Source organism: Harpia harpyja, chromosome 2 (assembly GCF_026419915.1).
Source record: "Harpia harpyja isolate bHarHar1 chromosome 2, bHarHar1 primary haplotype, whole genome shotgun sequence".
Taxonomy (NCBI): Eukaryota; Metazoa; Chordata; class Aves; order Accipitriformes; family Accipitridae; genus Harpia; species Harpia harpyja.
This window is the reverse complement of record NC_068941.1, coordinates 56,487,024-56,508,082: the sequence shown is the minus strand read 5'-3', so window position 1 is coordinate 56,508,082 and position 21,059 is coordinate 56,487,024. Positions and strand designations below refer to the sequence as shown.

Below are 21,059 nucleotides of genomic sequence, written 5' to 3'. Positions count from 1 at the left end.
AAAGCTGAATCATAGGAGTAGCAGATGATGTTTTACAGAAAATGTTATGTGCTAAGCACAAGGGAAAATACACAGAAATCTGGCTTGGGGATTTTTTTTTCTTGCAGAAAGGACTTTAAAAAAATGCATATACTATGTTTCATACTGCATTAGACTGATTGAGACACTGCCTTCTTGGGAAAAACTGAGCTAAAGAAAGCATACACCTATTTCCAATAAAAATGCCATTGGTGAAGAAAACTTGAGGTGCTCATATGATAAATTCTGTGTTGTGATAAGACAGCAAATGTCTCATTAACAGAGTCAGAAATCTTTTAGACATTATCTTGAGAGGCTTAAAATTTTCAGACTTAATCTCTAAATAATGAGGGAAAGCATGTATGTGATATTAGTGGAAATGCTTAGAGTGCAAAGAACCTGTGGAGGCTTTCCCATTGTATTTAATTTTTCCTGATCTGCTCACTGCCTGCTCTTCCATTAAACTGTTAGTACACTTATAGTTGTTACAGATCTAATGACACAGTAGGATCCTGATGGAATAACTTTCAGATTGTTTAAATGTACTACTCTGCAACCTCAGGCGTGCATATTTTGTATCAGACTGTTCTCTAGAATCTCTATGAATCAGTGTTTATGAACAGGAGGCATGCATTTCTTTTAAAGGTTTTATTAGTGAGCTAGGAAATGGGACTTTTACTCTGTGATGGATATGCCCTGAAAAACTTAGAGTGAACAGATTACATTATTATCTAATAATTTTGCTTATTTTATTAATCTAATGACTAATTGTCCTATAAGGAATAGATTCTACCAATCTGTTTTTACTAGTGTCCTGGTTTCAGCTGGGATAGAGTTAACTGTCTTCCTAGTAGCTGGTACAGTGCTATGTTTTGAGTTCAGTATGTGAAGAATGTTGATAACACTGATGTCTTCAGTTGTTGCTAAGTAGTGTTTAGACTAATGTCAAGGATTTTTCAGCTTCTCATGCCCAGCCAGTGAGAAAGCTGGAGGGGCACAAGAAGTTGGCACAAAACACAGCCAGGGCAGCTGACCCAAACTGGCCAATGGTGTATTCCATACCATGTGACGTCCCATCCAGTATAGGAACAGGGAAGTGGGGGGACAGGGATTCGCCACTCGGGGACTGGCGGGGTGTCGGTCGGCGGGTGGTGAGCAATTGCACTGCGCATCATTTGTACATTCCAATCCTTTCATTATTGCTGTTGTCATTTTACTAGTGTTATCATTATCATTATTAGTTTCTTCTTTTCTGTTCTATTAAACCGTTCTTATCTCAACCCACGGGTTTTGCTTCTTTTCCCGATTTTCTCCCCCATCCCACTGGGTGGGGGGGAGTGAGTGAGCGGCTGCGTGGTGTTTAGTTGCTGGCTGGGGTTAAACCACGACAACTAGGCATAGAATTCTTGTACCTATTTTTGCTCCATCGCATAAAATAGAGATATGAATTGGAATCTCAGAAAAGCAGTAAGTAACAATTGCTCAAAATACTTTTAAATACTCAAAGAATACAATTAAAGAAGCTTTCTGGTTTGTTGTTTCCAATACACTTGCCTATTGCCATGCTGTCAAAGAGTCTAGGAAATTTGTGATACTGCTTTTTAAAAGTATAAAATATAGTACTGTTTTTTTAGTATTATTCATAGTACTTGCATGTATATCTTCTATAAAATGTAATTTTATTAATTTAAGGTAATTTAATAAATAATTTAATTTAATTTATTAATTAATTTAATTTATTTATTAATTCACATCTATGAAATATTTTTCTTTTATAGGTCTTTTATCTTTTGGAGTAAAAGAATCTGCATGGGTGAACAAAATTTTCACTGCTATTAACATCTTGGTCCTGCTCTTCGTTATGATTTCTGGTTTTGTGAAAGGAGATGCTGGCAACTGGAAAATAAGTGAAGAGTATCTCATAAACCTTACTGCAGCAACAGAGTAATTTTTTTTTTTTTAAATCAATTTCCTTGCTCATATTCCAAGCAATTTTCTGTTATACTTGCTTTAGTGGTATTGCAGGTAATATATCAACTAATAGCACTGTTGCTGGGAATGATAAACTTCTTATTCCCTTAAAAATATATTTTATTTTCTTGTTTGTAGTTTCCTTTAAAAAATCATCTTATTTCAATATTGTTGTCTGTAGCCATTTCAGAGGTTACTGGCTTCTTGTCCTTAAGCCATGTGTTGACTGCAGTATGTGAGTATGACTGCAAGAGTTGCCTACACCATTAGTGTTTTAGTGTGTTTTGCCACAAACTGCAAAGTGAGTAAGATGGTAGTTACTCGATTCTGGTATTCTTCCATTTACTGTAATTTTTGTCTTTCTTATGAGCTTTGACATAAAAATGTCTTCTCATGCAGTTTTGTAAAGCAGAAATCTGTCTTGACAAGAGCATTTTAACATGTTTTTCCAGAGTGGTAGGGGAGGAAGATGCATGTGTTTGTCCTACCAATAATAAATAAGGGTTTTTTCTGCTGTATTTTTGTTCTTTATAGGAATTGCTCATCCTGTGAGAATGTGACAAGTATATACGGGAGTGGTGGCTTTATGCCATATGGTTTCACAGGAACATTGGCTGGTGCTGCAACCTGTTTTTATGCTTTTGTAGGATTTGACTGCATTGCAACAACTGGTATAGTACCTATATGTGTGTGTATATACATATAAGTATATATGTATAACATGGGGGTTTTGTAAAAAGAAACCAAACCCACAAACGTAACAATCTGTCTACTGTTGTTCTTCCTTTGCTTTGTCCTAAACTTCCTTCAGTCCATGTAGAATGAGTCTGAGTTCATTCCTGAATGTGGCTATCGTTCTGGGAGGGAGGAGGAGTTTTTACTTATTTTATTCCTGTTCTAAAGAAATTAATTGTTGCTTTCTAAGTCTGGGAAGTGCTTACTATACAATTTTTTCTGCCCAAATCATATTAATCACCTGCTCACTTTAGAGTTTTCTGAGATGAGGTATCTCTCCTAAGGGCTGGCTTGTATATGGCTGATAGGAAACGAGTACATAGAACTTATAAACTGTAGGTAAATAATTAGAAATTATGGGCTTTGAGTACTCTAAATACAGAATGTATTTTATGTCCTGTAGTTTACCTCTATTTTTTTAGTGCTATTTCTGGCAACAAAATACTGAGTTCTGTTCTGTGTCACTGTGCTTATTTTATACAGATTTTTAAAACTTTTATTACAAATATGATTCCCATAGCTTAGATTAATAAATGATTTGTCTTTGATGTTATCTTTTAAAGCTGAAGGTAGAAATGAGTAAGAATTTTTGGTGGGTTATTTTTTTTTCCTTTTTTCAGGAGAAGAGGTCAAGAATCCTCAGAAAGCCATACCCATAGGAATTGTGGTGTCCCTGCTTGTCTGCTTCATGGCCTATTTTGGGGTTTCAGCTGCACTGACACTTATGATGCCATACTATCTACTAGATGAGAAAAGTCCTCTGCCAGTAGCATTTGAATATGTTGGATGGGGTCCTGCGAAATATGTTGTAGCAGTAGGATCCCTCTGTGCTTTGTCTACAAGGTAAAGACATTGAAAAACTAATTTTATTGGGAAAAGCTGATGGATAATATATGACATTTAAATATATGTTCATGCATTCATTTTGAAGGCTCAGTTCATGCAAAGGATTAGCAATAAGTATTATAAGCATGTTTTAGACTTAAGCAGGTCTTGATCACAGTAGGTGCATTAATTTAAGTTCCTTTTTTAAACTATACTGTTATTGAAGTCTACCTCTTCGGTTTACTACCCAAAAGGTTTTTTTATTAAAATATGTATTTTCAGACGTACAACCTGAAAATTATCTTTATTAACTGATAAAATAAACCTTACCCATTTTGTCCTTTCTTGCTGTCCACTCCCAATGACTCAGCAGCTTTATGGGCTCTGTGTATTTGCAGGCAAAATTGAAGAGATGATTAACTAGCTCCACTCCTCATCTTCGTTGCCTGTCTCTGTTTTCCTCCAGTAGCCAGTCTGTCTTCTGACATCATCCTGTGGTTTCTGTGTGGGTATTTGAGCTATAGATTATAGCTGTGAAAATATTATAATTTATTCCCCTTTGTGAAACTGTGGATGTAACCTTAACGTGTTATTTTGATTAAAAAGATATGGGAGGTCATGAGATATATTAATATGTGTTCATATGTACTACACCCCGGTTGTAATGTGGTATAAATACTTTCATAGAACTGAAAATTGCTTGATACTTGAATTTAGGGATAGAAAAATGCTGATGCCAATCTTCTACCTGAAGTCGTTTACATGAGCTTCAGTGGTAAGAATGCTGGCTGCCTTTCCACAAAGGAAAACGACATGTCTATTGAAGCACTAATGCTGACAGCACTACGAGATAACCCTGTAAGCATTAGCCTGAAGATGAGCACACTGATTGTGGACAGTGGTTTAAAGGAAAGGAATACTTTGATGTAGGAGGGCATGGAAAAAGGAATGACGTTAAAAGAATTGTTGGGTTGACTGAATAATGTCATAGTTACACAGTTCATTCTGGGATTATAGTTATTTTCTATCTAGTTGTCATGGTCCCCTCAGTTTGGAGGGTTTTACTGAATTTTTCCTCTATATTGATAAATAGTAAAAGTGATATATAAGCAGAAACTAGATTAAAGACATTAATACTGGAAAACAAAATTAACTGAGATGGTAAAACGCTTTTGCAGAAATTTGAACTGTTGGTCTTTTTTTCCAGTGTATTCTGAAGAATTGTATTTACTTATACAGAGAGGTTAATCTTTCAGTGTATTGACTGATGTCAGTTTAGAACAAAACAAAGGAAATTATATTTCATATTCCTCAATTTAGAGGTATAATTAAGAAAAGAAGTTGGGATCATTGCTTTTGGTCCATATAGTTACCTCTTATTATGTTATGTCATGAATTGTTTCCTCAGGGTAAAGATGCTTGTTAATATTTCTGTTATTTGTGAATGTACTTAAAGAGGGGTAGGATAAATAAATTTTACAAAGCCACAACAGCAAAAAATTTGGCAATGGATTTTAACAGTATCCTTATTTGAAAAATCAATTGTCACCCTTATTCAGGAAACATTCTTTTTTGGAAGGGACATTCATATATCAAAATCAGTTCATGCGCAATGAAACTTCTCATGTGTGTTTAACCTTAACACTTGTGTCTCATGAGCATTACTGGAGGTACATAGCATCTGTGGTATGTAATAGCTGTGCCTTCTGTAAGTGACACAGTCGATTCCCTAAAGTAAGAAAGGCAACCATTCACCTGGTTAAAAACTAGTGTGCTTGCTGCAGAGGTTATACTGGCTATGATTTTGCCTTTTGTCTTTTCAATGTTTTTGGTTTTCTTAATTACAATTATTTCGCTTTGAGGGAAAGAAACCACCTAATTTAAGAAGTATGTTTAAAAAGAGCTTCGAGTTATCAACAGTTTAAAAGCTTTCTGTGTTCTGCTAATAACAAATCTAAATTAATTAGCTTTGCTTCTTCCAAAAAAAAGAAACAATCTTAATGAAGCTTGGCTAGACGTGCTTTAATTGAAAGAAATAATGTGCCCAAGTATAACTATATGGTGCTTACTTTGAATTACCGTTAATCAGCAGCCTCACATGGAAATGTAGAGTGTAAGAGATGCTGCTAATGCTTATTGGTTTGCTGCTGCTGACTGACAGACTTTCTCCAGGAATACTAAAGCTTAATTGCACAGTTAGTGTGACCTGGAACATGTTCCTGGTCCACTAATACCCAAGAACTACAGTGATGGCAAGAGTTACTTTGCTAATCTGAATTCTCTCTGATGAAGCAATTCTATTACCTATGTTAATTAAAAGAAAGGAAAAAGCAATCAACTGTACAGGGAAACAAAATATTCTCTTTGTGTCTGATCTGTAGTATCTTGGGCTGTGGGGCTTTCTGGTTTTGTCTTACAATCATAAATTTTGTTTCTATACATGCCATTAATTAACATTGTTTTTCTTGTCCATGATACAACTCTGCATGAACTGTGTTTGCCATGTTGCATGTGTTTGCTTTTTACTCAGTCTTCTTGGATCCATTTTCCCAATGCCACGTGTAATCTATGCTATGGCGAAGGATGGGTTGCTTTTCAAATGTCTAGCTCAAATCAGTTCCAAAACGAAGACCCCACTAGTTGCTACTCTATCGTCTGGTGCAGTAGCAGGTGAGACTAAGAGTTGATCCTTGTAAAGAAAAGTGCACTGCTAAGCACATTGCATATATGGAAATAAACCACTGTTGTGCAGCTTTGATTTGCTTTGGACTGAAATGATCAAATCTGATTGTTGCCAGGTAAAGTAGGCTACCAGTAAAACTTTTCTCTACCACAGATTTTGTATTTGTTGGTTAATCTCAAGTGCTTTCAAAGCCCAGGTCAAAACAAACAACAACCTAAACCCAAGAACATCAGTCAACCAAACAAAAAACCAAGAGCAGCAACAGAGAGCCTAAACCAAAACTATACCTAAACCCATTAACTCTTCCAAGCTTTCTTTTTGTGTAGTTGGGTTTATCAGTAAAGCATCATGCTTTTAATAACCTGTATTTGAACTATACATTTTTCTGTTCTAGTCTTCTCGGCTCTATGTTCCCTTTGCCCCGAATTCTGTTTGCCATGGCACGTGATGGTTTACTCTTTAGTTTTCTTGCCAAAGTGAGTAAGAGGCAGGCACCAGTTTCTGCCACCTTGACAGCAGGGGTCATCTCTGGTAAGCTCTCAAAGCCCGTGTTACTTAAAACTGAGCTTTAAACACTCTATGCACATGCATGGTACTTTACTTTATATTTTTGAAAAGGGCTGCTTGTTAATTTCCCTTGCATGTACAATGGGAATAAAATTACTGAGTAATCAAAGGGTGTAAGAACTCCAGATCATGCCAATCATGGTGGTGGTGATGTCCTTAATGTCACAGAATTCAAATTTTTTTTTTTTTTTTTTAATATTGGGCTCTTGTATGGTGAATAAGCTTGTTATTTAATCTGGGTCCCTTAGGCTGATGCTCTACTTACAAGGTTTCCTTGTCTGATGTATATCTATATATTTATCACATCTATAAGGGGGGAAAATAATTGTCATGTTTTTTATTATGAGACATGAGAAAAAAATTGTACATCTGCAGCAGGATCAACTTTTGTGTAAAATACAAAGATTTTTAAATTTTCTTCTAAAGAAAATGATTCTGGTTTTGTATAGGCTTACCAAATTGTGGTAAACTGTTTCGCTTTTGTCCATACTTCTCGCAGAGGTACATGTAGCTATGCCCGAATTTCATTGTCATTTCAGTGGGATGTCTAATTACCCAGGAAAACTGGAAGCTCTAGAAGTATTTAACTCAAAGGCAAATAAAAAAGCCTTAAAAGTAATTCAAATATGAAATACATGCCTTATAACATTTAGCAACCCGGGCTAAAATTGATATCAAATAAGAGGTTCCAAACTGAGACTAAAATATTATTATTTATAGTCAGGGTCATCCTCAGATGCCACAAGACTGGAACTGCCCACACCGGGTACTTGATAATAATGTGGGAAGGCACAGTCACTGTCTGGATAGTTCCCACATGAAGCATTATCAGTTATTAATCAGTTCCCTTTTCTTTGGACAGAGTACAAATAAATTGCTTAGAATTACTTTTGTTGTTTTGACTTTACATTATTTGAATTTATAACATTCACTTATTCCCCTATAATAATTTGGAAGTGCAGTTATGTAGGATGAAATGAACATCTTTATCTGAAATCACAGTAATGATGAGGAGAAAGAAAACCATATTACCCAGCTGGTAAACTGATTGATATAGTTATACAGCCCTGATTATAGCTATGCAGCAGCCGTCACTTGGACTGCTTTTAGACAGTTTGGGGAGTTTGGTGTGTCAACAACTTACCTGAAGACAGCTGGTATTTTTAAAAAGATGCATATTTGGTAACTTGTGGTCATGAATAGTTTTGCCAGAATAGTTACGGATGTATGCAACAGCTTATATTATCTGACTTTTCTGTTCATTCATAGCATGGACAGTTTCATAGCTTTAAGAAATGTTAAGGCGATTAGATGTTCTGCCCCTTAATTAAAGTTACCAGGCCAAGACTACAGCTGAGGCAACTGTCACATGCTATTACTGTGACTTACCTTTTCACAGGTAGTAATCATGACTGCGAAACTGCACATAGCGAAATGTTTTGGTGTCAGTCCAAGGTTTCACCATGAATTGATCTAACGTTGTTTCTTGGAGTAGAATGAAGAGAGGTGGAAAAGTGATGCTGTGTCTTTTTTTCTCTTAGTCAGAAACTTACAGGCATTTTTCAGTTTGGGTCTAATGTAAAAGAATATTCTGGGCTACAAAGTAGCCTTTCAAAGCTAGGATTAAAAATTAAATACAGCTACTGTACATGAGGTTATAGTAGGTCTGTTCTTCCTCAGCTTTGCTTACCTATGCTCTTTTGAGCATGCAAAGCAGTGAGGTATTCAGAAATGTACCCCGTAAATGACTTCTTGGATTTTGGAACATCCACCGTCATTAAAGAAAACAAGATGGTATTCCTTCCTTCATTGGAAAAGGAGACTCACAGATGAAATAAAACTTCTGCAACACAGCAGTCTTGTTCTCAGCAAATCACATTTTGCTTTCTCCTTCAGGATCAAATACCAGGGAAATGTGTGTTTGTGTGTTTGTGCACTTATACACCTGCCTACAAATATATTAACAAGCACGTAACATAAATATTATATATAAGTATTTCTGAATATAGAACAATTTGTGTGTGCATATACATACAGTTTATAAAGGCTATGTTTAATAGTTTCTTTTGATGTTGAGAATACTGATGATTCAAAACATTAAGTATTTTTAGATTCTTTCTGCATCTCAATAATGTTAATAAAATACAAATATTTTAAGAGGTTCTTTGACCACATATATTTCACATCAGTTAGCATTAGCTTTTCATTCAGTGGTGGCTTGTGCTAATTTCTTTATAAACTATGTGTGTCTGTGTGCAAACAGCATAGACAAAAAAAGACATTCCAGAATCTCCAAAAGAATGTGGCATTAGCTTTTATAAACTCAAAGACTGCTATAATTACTCTCAGTATCATGGAAGTTTCTGTGTCTGATTTCAGTGATCTTAAGAATATTAATTCTTGTGAGATTTTGCTGGCCTCTCCTGAAAGCCACTTAATGTTTTTTTGTAAGATAATAACTTTTAAAAACCCCACAAAACTATTTTATTTGAGACAACTCCTGAAAGTCCTCTTTACATAGAGCTCTTTCTCTGCTCAGCAGAAATTTTACATACCGGTGACTTACTGGGTGTGATAATTTTTCCCCAGTTTTGCAGTGGGATCCATCCTCTCAGCTTTGGTGAGATTCTGTTGTAGGATCTGAACCTTAATCTATAAAAATGTATTTTTAATGTGGCCCCATTTCAACTGTGTGTGCAAATACTTATGTCCAAATAAGTCCAATACTAATCGCTTGATTATGCAGCATGACTGTATGGCTCATCAGTGCATATCTATATCAATGAGATTCCCAACTGTAGGGAATTAGGTTTGGGAATGTTGGCGATGACTTAAAAAATGTGTTTTTAAGGATTACCGTGATTTCATTCATATTGCTGTCAGTAAAACAATGTAAAGTTACACTGTGGCCAGATTTTAAAATCTTATTTCTTAATATTTTTTAATATTGATATTAGCACTTACGGTTGGACTCGATGAGCTTAAAGGTCTTTTCCAACCTAAACAATTCTATGATTCTATGTCAGCCTCATACAAATTTTGTGTTTTCTTTTCTTTTTTAGCTATAATGGCATTTCTGTTTGACCTAAAGGCTTTAGTAGACATGATGTCTATTGGTACACTTCTTGCTTATTCACTTGTGGCAACCTGTGTCCTCATTCTTAGGTGAGTCAAAAACATCCTTTGTATTCTACTGTGGTTTATTTTGTGTTGGTCAGTATATAAACAGAAGTGACATTTACAGGGTATGTTTTTTGCTAGATAGCTAAATTTTTAAAAACTAGCTGTATGCATATAAATGACTACTAAGAAGCTGTGACCCATCAAAGAGAACAATGATATATTGTCATATCAGTATAGCAGTTAGTCAAGTCAAAGCTTCATATGAAATCTAGGCACCTTTTATTTTCCAGACGTATCGGTCCAAGCATTAGTCCTAAAGGTACTAGATGTAAGCTTGTGTACGATGAATCAGTGAATGATATTTTGATACGAATACAATCTGTGCTGTACATCAGGCCTATTACATTGTGGGGGCTATAGGTGAAAGGGGTAGATGTTCTAGGTAGTTCACAGGATGAACAAGTTCAGATAGTTTCTTTGTATTACCCTACTCAGAAATGTAAGACCAGGCAAGTGTTTCAAGGTGTGGTATCCCTAGAAGAGAGTGCAAATATTACCTCTCAATGAGTGAGATTATAAATACTTGTCAGTAAAACTCTGGTATCTGTTCTGTTTGTAAAGCTGTGGAATAATACTGCTACATTGGTAGCTACAGCTCACTTTATTATGTATTGCTCTTTTTAACTTAAAAAGTCAGTCTTTATTACTTAAGGCTAAGTAATTAACTTTGAAAAGTGTAACAGCTTAAATTCAGCTCAAATTCATTGTTGCAATAATTTACACTTTAAAAAAGAAGACTATTTTATCCCATAGTGACTTATTTAAAATATGTATTTTTAAAAATACACTTAAATTCTAACAAAGCAGATGTAAAATTTCAGTTTATGCCAGTTAGTAGGCCTCTTACAGTATGGGAAGCAAGTCAGAAAGAAGGTCCCCTATCCTTTCCCTGCCATTGACCACCAGACCCTGTCCCCTCTTTTTGTATGAGACTGCTCATTTATCTGACCCATTGGTGCATTCACGTAGCTTAAAAAACTGCCCCAAAAAATCCCCAAACAAACCCAGAAAAAAGATGAGTTGCCATAGGTTTTTTATGTATGATACTGACTAATAATACATGCTGTTGCAGTGCAGTTATAAATTGGGAAATTCTAAATCTCTACTGCAAAGAATTTAGTATTTGAATACATTCCTAGAGTCGTATTGCTTCACTTAATTTTTTTATCATCCTGTTTGTTTTATGCATAGGTACCAACCCAGTTTAACCTATGAGCAACCAAAATATTCTCCAGAAAAAGCAGCTTTGGCTGCATCTGAAAGGGAATCTGCAGTAAGTGAATCGCAGATAACTATGATACAAGAGAATCACTTCAGTCTTCAGGCCCTGATTAATCCATCCAGTTTACCTACCGAGCAGACTGCAACTACTGTTAACTTTTTAGTGGGTCTCTTAGGTAAGTATTCAGCTGTCCAAACTCATATAATGCATTAGCATAAATGATGGAATTTTATTAAAGACAAAATAAAAAATCCAGTGATAACGTGCCTCCTTTCAGTCATAATTAATGTGTCATTCTGCAGAATGCTTTTATAATTCTTGATGCATCTAATCTGTAGTCTAGTATATTTGCCTTTAATTAATAAACTTTCATCATAACTGAAGACCTGCTATCATTCTTCTTAAAAGTCACTTCCTCTTCAATGCAGAAATAAGTGACTTCTTTCCTATTTCCATCATTTTGTTTTTCACACAGCTTGCTTGGTTTGTGGCTTGAGTGTCCTCACTACATACGGGATTAATTTCATTGCTAACTTGGAGCCCTGGAGTATTGGCCTTCTTGCTGTGTTGGTGGCGTCCTTCATAGTTACCATTCTCCTCATCCAAAGGCAGCCTCAGAACCAGCAGAAAGTGGCCTTTATGGTGAATAACATATTCTCTGTGTTATTCTCTAATGAGAGGTTTGGATGGATTCTAACAAGTGGGAGAAGGGCAGAGAGAGAGAGAGATGGTCCTTTTTCAGGCAGTCTTTCATTACTGCACTGCCACTATTGCAGGTTTTTTGGTGAAGATAGGCATAGTGGATGGTCATGGCTGAATCATCAGCACGTGCAGTCCAGTTCAGATCTTCTCAGGACTAGAGAAAGGGTTTTATTGCCCACAGACTGAATGTGTGACATGCATAATAGGAGCGTGGCTGCAGAAAAAGGCTGTACCACTGATGTTGGTGTGAATGGCTGCTATTACAACTAGTGGATCTGACAGCACTGATCTTCTAGGTATTCCTTTAGGCGCATCCTCAGAGTGCACATTGCTGAGACCCAAGTAATTTTAGACCTCAATTTAAGCACTTAGAAACTGGAAAACGATTCAGAACCTGATTAGTGTACAAATGCTTTGGACCACAATACAGTTTGTACCTCCCAGAGTATAATCCTTTCATTTCGAGCTTTCACTTACATTCTAAGATCAGCTATTTAATGGAGTATTTAATGGAAATAATGAAGCATAGTGATGAAGGTCAAGAAATCTGGTGGAGCTGGGGGGGGCATTTCAGAAAGAAGGGATATATATAAATATGTAGTATTTTTCAGCTGTAGATACAGGAATTCATGAGTATATGTTCAGCACAAACTGGAACAGTTTTTCTACACAGCCTTAGAGAATATGTATTAAACATAATGTATTGTAGAAGTTTAAGATATGTAGAAACTGGTGGTTAAACCCAGTGAAAGAGAAAATTTGACTATATTCCAGTAAATTATTTTTTTCAATTCCTTTTTAGTGATTAGATGTGTCACCTCTAGTTTGTGTTGTATAACTGAAGTGTGACATGCAAGAAACTGTATTTAATACAAACATATTAAATATTTCCTTTTAGGTTCCACTGTTGCCATTTTTGCCATCATTCAGTATCCTGGTAAATATTTACTTGATGGTACAATTAAGTGGAGACACTTGGATCAGATTTAGCTTCTGGATGGCACTTGGTAGGTACTTCTGTTCATTTCAGTCACTTCTTATGTTAGGATTCATGAATCCCATCTTAGAACATTTGATTCTTTTCCTCTAAATATTTGAAAAAAAGTCTGCATTTTAATAAAAGTCAGCTGATATTTCTGATCAAAACAAGAGCATGCTTCAGAAGCAGTATTTATATGCAGTCAAAATTGTAATTACAGTTTTGAGGTAATAGGAAGAATCAAAGTTATAAGACTAATTCCAATCATCCACAATTTTTTTTCCCTAATAAATATAGCTAAAATTGTGCAGAAACCTGTTTGTAACAGGTTCCTTCCCAGTATATCAGTCATTCTCCTTTAAGATATGGAAAATTTTATTAGTTCCATCTAGACATAGATTAGAGATAGTAGTTTCCATGACCTATTAGAGCATTTAATTATGCAAAAATGATGCATTGGAATTTCCATAGAAACAGGGAAGACCTAAAGCATGAGCTCTGATTCAGATACCTGAAGAAGAGACTTGTTTTGGAAAATATGTTCAGCCAGGAATTAATAACTAACTACTTTTTAAGGTACTACTTGCCTGAAAACCCTATTAACTTTTTTTTTTTTCCTTTTGGAAGGCTTCCTCATTTACTTTGCTTATGGCATCAGACACAGTCTTGAAGGTCATCGTAGTGATGGGGATGACGATTCTTGTTCAGAAAATAGTGGGTTGCAAGAAAAGAACCCTGTGGAAGAAGTGAATGAACCTGAAAATGCAAATGAAAGTGATCAATTTCTTGCACATGAGAGGACAAGTGAATGTTAATCTATGCAAACATACAAGTATTTTAAACCTTTAATTGACATTTTACTTGCGGACTGAAATTTCAAAAGCTTTCTGCCAACATTGTGCCTTTTGAAAGTGTTTACTACAAGGCCTGGCTGATATTTTGGACAAGCTGCTATCCGTCTTCACCATTTCAGAACTGACAGCATGGACATTAATATTTAAATTAAAAAACAAACAAGAGAAGTACCCTTTGGCAAGCAAAAATTTGGATGCGTTGTTTGAACTGTTATCCAAAATCACTGGCAATCATAAAATACGAAGAATTTTAGAACTGCCTGCAAGAAGTTCTGAATATTTGACACTGCATTGTGAACACAAGTGCCTTTTGTACCTTCTCCTTATCTCATTACTTGTTTTGGTCACGATCTAATAGGTCTCTTCTTTCTACAGAAGTAACTCTCACAGGAGATAAATTGCAGACAGGCCTGAGAAGTATTTGCAGAATGAATGGTAATTGTACAGATCTGATACTTTGCAAAAAGTGGAGGATCATATATTTATGTAAAAAGAAATAATTACTTACCTTTACTAATCAGTAGTCATGGAGATCTCAAGCAGTAAAGATACTTCAAAGGCTTCTAGTCCCCCTGAATAGTATTCAAGATTTCTACTTATGTGAATTCCTTTCCTTTCAGAGATGCTGTGTGTATAAAATAATACTCCCAAGGGGAGCTATGTTGTTTTCTGCAAAAGCATCTGGGAAATAACCTGTATTGACAGTGACATTCGCATGTGATTTAGCAAGTATTGTGCTTTTGATTTCAGAAGGGCCAGGATTTTATCCCTGACTACATAATTTGGTACTTACATACAGCAGTCATCAAATTTTCCTCCTTAATACTCACTTATCCCCCCTATACTTTCTTCTCCTTTATCATGTGCCAGAGCTGATACTTCTGATATTAGTTGTTACACACTGCTTCTCCTCAGGCAAATTAATGCACAAAATCCCAGCCTTCTTTTCAGATGGAAGGGGAGGTTAAAAAAACAGAGGCCCAGGCTTTGGAAAAAATCCTCATCAAAACAGTGTTTCAGTGCTTTGCTAAGCCTGAAACGTACGTTAGCACAGCAGTTTTTCGCGAGCCAAGCCTACACCCACAAATCTATTCATGTGGGTAGGATGTCCAAATGCTAATTTATGTGAAGAACCAAATTGTTGCAGCAGTGCTGGGTGAACAATTATTTTAAAGCTGTTGAAAATGGAAACTGTTCTTCTTTCAACATAAAAGTCATGTTACCTGTCAAAGGCACCCAGATATTTTAACACTTTCTCTCGGCAAGTAGTAGGCTCAAGTCCCATGCAGGATTCCACAAAATGAAGTTATTTTGCAAGAATGTATTTATAAAAATAACTTCTCTAAAGTAAGAACTGTCTTGGACTTTGTCATGGAGAGTTGCAATCTGTTGCCAGTACTAATCATTAGTATTAATCTCTGTTGTTAGGTATAAAAACCTTAGATCCTGTGAGAGCTATGTTGGTTGACAGTGGAAAGCACCTTACTTTTTATAATAGCTGGAATTTCACAAAAAAAAAAAAAAGGAAAAGGAAAAAGAAAAAAAAAGAAAAAAGAAACTAGTTAAGCTTCTTCTGTCTCTCTCTTGTTCTTTTTCACAGCGATAGATTCACGCTTTTCAATCTTAAAACGACTTCTGTTGTTGTATGAGAGTAGCGTGCCTAAACGTTGAAGGGCAGAAGGAGAAGTGCTTCTTGATGGAGAACCCTGCAATGGGCTGGTATCCCACCGTGGAGCAGGTCCGAGGTTTACAGCCTGATGCCTTTCTTCTCAGCTTGAACTGGGAGGAGAGGGTCCTGCAGTGCAGGCAGCAGCGAGCGGATAGATGTGTGCTGTTGCAGCAGTGGCCTCTACTGGCTACTCAGAATTAGGAGTAGCAATCTGAAAATATGAGGCATGCAATAGGTGAAACACCCATCTCCTAACTGAGGTTCCAGCATATACATCCTCTAACTGCAACTGCTGTTGCCCTAAGGACTGTTGTTCTAGTGATTGGTGGTCCTTAAAAATGGATGGGACAGAGAGGATGAGGAGAAACTATAGGGTAGGTGGCAATTGGGTACTGTTTTTTAATATATCCTAATCCATCCAGAACTGATCATAAGTTATAGCCACTTCTTTCCACAATTTGTCATCATTTTACAAATGCCATTAAAGAAAGACTCAAATCTCATCTTAGACTAATGCAAGTAGATGATATGCTAAGTAAATATTTGGTTGATAGGAACGGATAGGAATTCTCAGGGCAGTTCTTAGAGCTATTGATAATTTTCAATACCTCTATTCAGGAATGAAAGAGCTGTCTGTGTCAGTTGGATCTGCTGTTTTAACTGTAATTCTCAACTGGGGCCCATTTTTTTTTGCCAAAAATGACAAAAGAACTACATGTTCTTGTTTGAAATATTAGAAATTTAAGACTTTCCAGGCTCTTGAAAGGAAGCCAATGAAGTAATTTTTAGATACGTCAAAACAAAGATTTTATTTATAAGTAACCAAAAAATTGAGTAATTGAATGTATGTTCTGTTGGTTTTAACCCCACAAGTATTTGAAATGGAGAAGCTGATGCTTTTCCTCATCAGCTACAACTCTGTCACAAGCACGGCTTCTTCAGTGGTTATACTTTCAGAGGACATTCTTAACCTGTCTTGCCCAGTACTCTTAAATCCTCAGCTGCAAAAAATGCCATTGCTGTGGGAGCAAGTCAGCAGTGCTCAGGTAAAGCTTTTGTGTGACGTCTTTACAAGCCTACAGTGAAACAAAGCTCTTTTAAAATTCCTTACACATCGCAGTGTGTGGGAAGCAGAGACTTACTTTTTCCTATGGTTGCTGATGCCGCAGAGCAGGCGAGCCAGGCTCCCAAGATGCAAACTGCTGCTGTTCTGTGATGTGCAAGGAAGACCCCATTCCCTCCCAAGGCCATCATATAGAATGTATGTGTGCATGCCTGTCTATATCTGCATCTGTCTGACATTGGACCATAGTGATTTTGATGTACTGGTTAAAATAATTTCTATACTGCACTGGAATTTTCCTTTGAAGGGATACTGTCAATATAATAAACTTCTGACTAAAGCAAGTGCTAGCTAAGGCTTCTGGAGATAGTTAAAGAAAATAAATTTTCTAGCTTATTTACCTAATGGATGTGTCAGCACTTTGTGTATTGACAGTTTCCCCTTTCATGTGTATCAATATTTCTCCCCCCTTGCTAGAGAAATTAACTATATAAAAAACAAAGAATGTGCCTGTACAAATATTGCTAAGGGAGATGGGAGCAGCAGCAGCACAGGAACTATCCTCTTAACTAATGAGATATAAAATGAAATTAAAGTCATTGGGTATTCTCGGCTGCTTCAACTGCGCAAAGCTTATTTATATGTGTGTATAGTTAAAGTCATTATTAGTCAGTGGGTGAGTAAGAACAGGACAAGCCAGAAGTAAGATATTTATGCTAATTTTGGTATGCATTTGTACATGCAGTCTTGAAATTCCAGATGTTTTAGTGGGACTTTGCAGGAGCAACGGACATGCCATGATGGTCCTTACACAGGAGCCATGTATGAAACAAATCCTGATTTTGTTCTCACATTTGCTGTATGTCCGTATTTGCCGAGAGAGCAGCTGAAAGCACAAGTCCAGTGGAATTAAATCATTGTTATTTTTTAACATAGTTGTTGATATTGTAAATTGTGCTGTGCAAATAATAATGGTGTTAATACCAAATATCTATTATTGGAGGTAGCTTATTGGTTTTTCTTCATTTGTAGAAAAAATCCTCCAAAAACTTTATTTGTATTGGTACATTCTGGATATGCCTTTAGATAGAGGAATTATTCTTATCTAGTTATATTTAAGAAAGCAAGCTAAAGCATATTTAAGGGAGAACAAGTAAATCCTTTTGTTCTGAGGGATAAGAGTTATAAAACATTTCTGTATAGTTCATGTTAACTGAAGTGATCTTGTGGTATTCCAGTCCTAATTCTGCAATAGGAAATTTTACGAGGTATTTTAGATTTCATTGTCTGTTATCCTGGATAAAACTATTCTGTTAATAATAGTATGCTTTTTCCTGCACAACAAATGCCAGTTAGATTCCTGAAATCTGTCATATTATGTTTATGTCACCATGTGTTAAAGCCATTTATATTACCTGCTGTTAGAGAATTATCAGTAATAAATGTCAGTAGTAGTGATAGAGGGTTACTAATGTACTTACTTATGCATTTAACTATGCCATCCAGAAACTTCAAATGATACAATGAATTTAGAGGCAAAACTTGGTAAAGCTTAAATGTATATTCTGTGTTTTATTAGATAATAAACGTACAAGTCCAGCCACCTTTCTTTTAAAATTTATGCAAAGATATATATATTTTTAAGAAATAAAAGGCATACTGTTTTCATGGAGATTTTAGTAAGTGCCAATATCAGATGTGCCATAAGCATCCTGAGATACTGAAAGCTGAACAACCTGGGTGAAATCCGTGACAGTGCAGGAAATCTGTGTGGGACTGTGCAATTGTTTTAATCAGGTGTGATGCCTTTGCCATTGAGGTGCATTTTGCACAGTAGGAATTTAATTCACATGATGGTTGGCGTGTGTTACTTGATTACGTACAAAAGAAATAAAAGCACCTTTTAATGCTCTTGGGCCCTAATTCTTCCTAGACTTGCCAGGAAGTTTGCACAAATTGCAGTATGCTCATTGAAAGCACTGAGATTACTCAGTCTTAGGCAAGTATTTATTTTACAGAAAGAGCAGGTGGTATTTCATATAGTGTAGGATCTTTGTATTTGTTTTTAATTTCCTGTACCTTTAGTATTTCTTTCTGGTATATGTTTTGAGGACCTCTGCATTTTTAATAGTTGGACCCTTCCAAAGCTAAATATAATGCCTTTACCATCTCCTGATCTGTTTTCCATTTGATTTCAGACAACAAACTCCTTAACGTCAGCTAAGTTGAAGGATTTCTGTGCATAGACATGCATTACAAAGAACTATGTATATATATCATTATTTTTATTGTCAGTTGGACAAATTCTGTTGTCTTTGTATGTTTTCATTGAGCCTTGTGCCAGGTAAACTCCAGCTTCACCAGTACAAGTTTAGTTGGAGTCAGGACAAAGGATAAAAGGATTTGAATGTTTAGGAGGGCTTTTTTCTTTTGTGTTTCCAGAAAGTAAAGCACGAAATATGTGTTACATATCTTTAAAAATAGTTATGTGTGCATCATTTTAAAAAACATTAGTGTTCATATCCATTTTAACTTTTCTTTTTGTTCATATGTACATCGTAGTGATTATTTCTGTATTATATGCTGCTAGGCATTTAAAATGTAGATAGAATGATTATGATGCAGCTTAAACAACAAATTTGTATTTCTTTGAAGTGCTCTACCAAAATGAAAAGTCTTGAATTTTTATGAATGTAAAAATGCTTATATTTAAGAATATGGTGCTTGTTTTTTCACTTTTACAATAGAATTGCAATCAGTGATATTTTTAGTTACCTTAGTTTCAAATTCTGATGGAAATTACATTGCTCTTCATTTACTGTAAAATGTGCTTCACAGGATAACAATTGTGCATTTGTTCTGTATTTTTTAAATAAAGCTGAATATCACTTGTATGTACTTCATAAAACAGCTCTAACTTTAACTACCACTATAGTTTTAGTAAACACTAAAATAATATAGTGACTTAATAATCATTAGTGTGTCAGATATCTAATGTCATGACATTATACAAATCGTAACACATTTAAAATAAACATGATAACTCGTATGCATTTTATAGAGGGGAAAAAACAACCATGTTTTATGTTTAAATCTTTTATTTTTCCAGTGGTTTGGAGAAGGGGATAGTAGCAGCATTTGTTTCATACTTGCTTCCAAGCACTCAAGAAGTCACTGAAATAGAGAACACCACCCTTTGATTTGGGCATTTTGTTGTATAGTGCCAAACCAGAGATGATGTTAGGTTTGATTTCCAGAGGGAGTGAGTAGCCCTCGGCATTCATGGTGCTCAACTTTCTGCGGCACCAAGCCTTGTTCTGGCAGCATCCAACCTCAGAACTGGATGGATAAACTCACTGTTGTCTCCTTTTTCCCTTTTGGGGAAAAAAAAAACCCAAACCAAAAAAACCCGCCCAAACTTCCTCAACTATGAATAGTACTATGGGTATATCAGGAGAATAAAAGCACGAATCTGGGCAATGGATAACAATACCTTTGACGCTGAGAACCACACTCCCAGAGCAAGCTTATCATCTGTCACTGTTTTTAAAGACATTTGGGTGGTCATCTTTGTTCACAGACTGAAGAGTAGCTACAACTTTGGGGTTTTTTTCTGACGTTTACTGCAACTCTTTCATATAATTCTCTATAAAGTTTTCAAATTATTAATATAAGACTGATCTTGAAAACCTTGGTCCCTTGAAGCAGTGGAAATATGGCCACTGATTTAAATGAGGATAAGAGTCATTCTGCAAGTATCACATTTAAAACATTGACCTGAAAAGATGTATTTAAACTATCAGTTTACTCATGTGGAGAACTGGGGTCACTACATGTAGGTTTACATTAGTTCTCATGAAGAATTAAATGAAAATTTAAATAGTTTTTCATGCACACCCATTTAAAACTAGGAAACTTAAAATTCATAAAATCACTTTCTTTCTTCATTGTATATATATCTATACAGTAAAAAGGTATATGTCAGCCTAAATATGTCTTAAAATTAATGCAGTCTGAGTGTTATTTCCAAGTGCTATTACCATGTTTTCCAAAATACACTAATAATACTTGGAGCTCAGACACCATTAGATCATTGACCTACCCCATGTATGAAAGGAAAAGGGAAATTTGACCTGGCATGTAAGGCATGTAAGAATTGCAACTAGCAGTTTTGCAGATGATAGAAAAAACCCCACTCTTCATCAGAAGGAGCTGTGAATATTTCCAATGCAAATGTGCAGTTTATATCACACATCTTTTCTGAGTTACCTCCAAGATTCATCTTCCTTAAAACAAAGACTGATAACCTTTTCAGAATATAATGCATGGTGGTATTCTAACTCTTTAAACGGGGAAAGACCCTCTAGCAATAAAAATACCATTTTTCTTAATTTGTTACAGGTAATGGTTACTCAGGTCATTGCATAAACCCCCTAAGAAGTTCTAGACAGAACTGTAATAAGGCTGTAGAATGAAAAAGAGATCATGAAATTTCATCGTCTTACTCCACACCTGGGCCTTACTGGTGGCTTTACCGCTAACCAGATACCCCAGGGTGAAGTCTCGGAGCAGGCTCAGGCAAGAAGGT

At 35.8% G+C, this 21,059-nt stretch overlaps 1 protein-coding gene across 5 annotated transcripts in view; it reads left to right on the top strand.

Annotated features, from left to right (window-relative positions):
* Positions 1 to 19,369, top strand: part of SLC7A2 (solute carrier family 7 member 2) — a 59,954-nt gene extending 40,585 nt beyond the window's left edge. For 3 of the 5 annotated variants that reach the window (XM_052779955.1, XM_052779957.1, XM_052779953.1), the window contains exons 4-12: positions 1,797 to 1,962; positions 2,524 to 2,660; positions 3,345 to 3,567; positions 6,080 to 6,219; positions 9,862 to 9,964; positions 11,174 to 11,379; positions 11,680 to 11,846; positions 12,805 to 12,913; positions 13,513 to 19,369. In XM_052779955.1, the coding sequence (XP_052635915.1) occupies positions 1,797 to 1,962; positions 2,524 to 2,660; positions 3,345 to 3,567; positions 6,080 to 6,219; positions 9,862 to 9,964; positions 11,174 to 11,379; positions 11,680 to 11,846; positions 12,805 to 12,913; positions 13,513 to 13,700 (1,439 nt within the window). In that variant the 3' untranslated portion in view covers positions 13,701 to 19,369. Of the gene's footprint in view, positions 1 to 1,796; positions 1,963 to 2,523; positions 2,661 to 3,344; positions 3,568 to 6,079; positions 6,220 to 6,626; positions 6,764 to 9,861; positions 9,965 to 11,173; positions 11,380 to 11,679; positions 11,847 to 12,804; positions 12,914 to 13,512 lie in introns of all 5 variants that reach the window. The other 2 variants (XR_008234114.1, XM_052779956.1) reach the window with 2 other exon arrangements.
* The last annotated feature ends 1,690 nt before the right edge of the window (positions 19,370 to 21,059 follow it).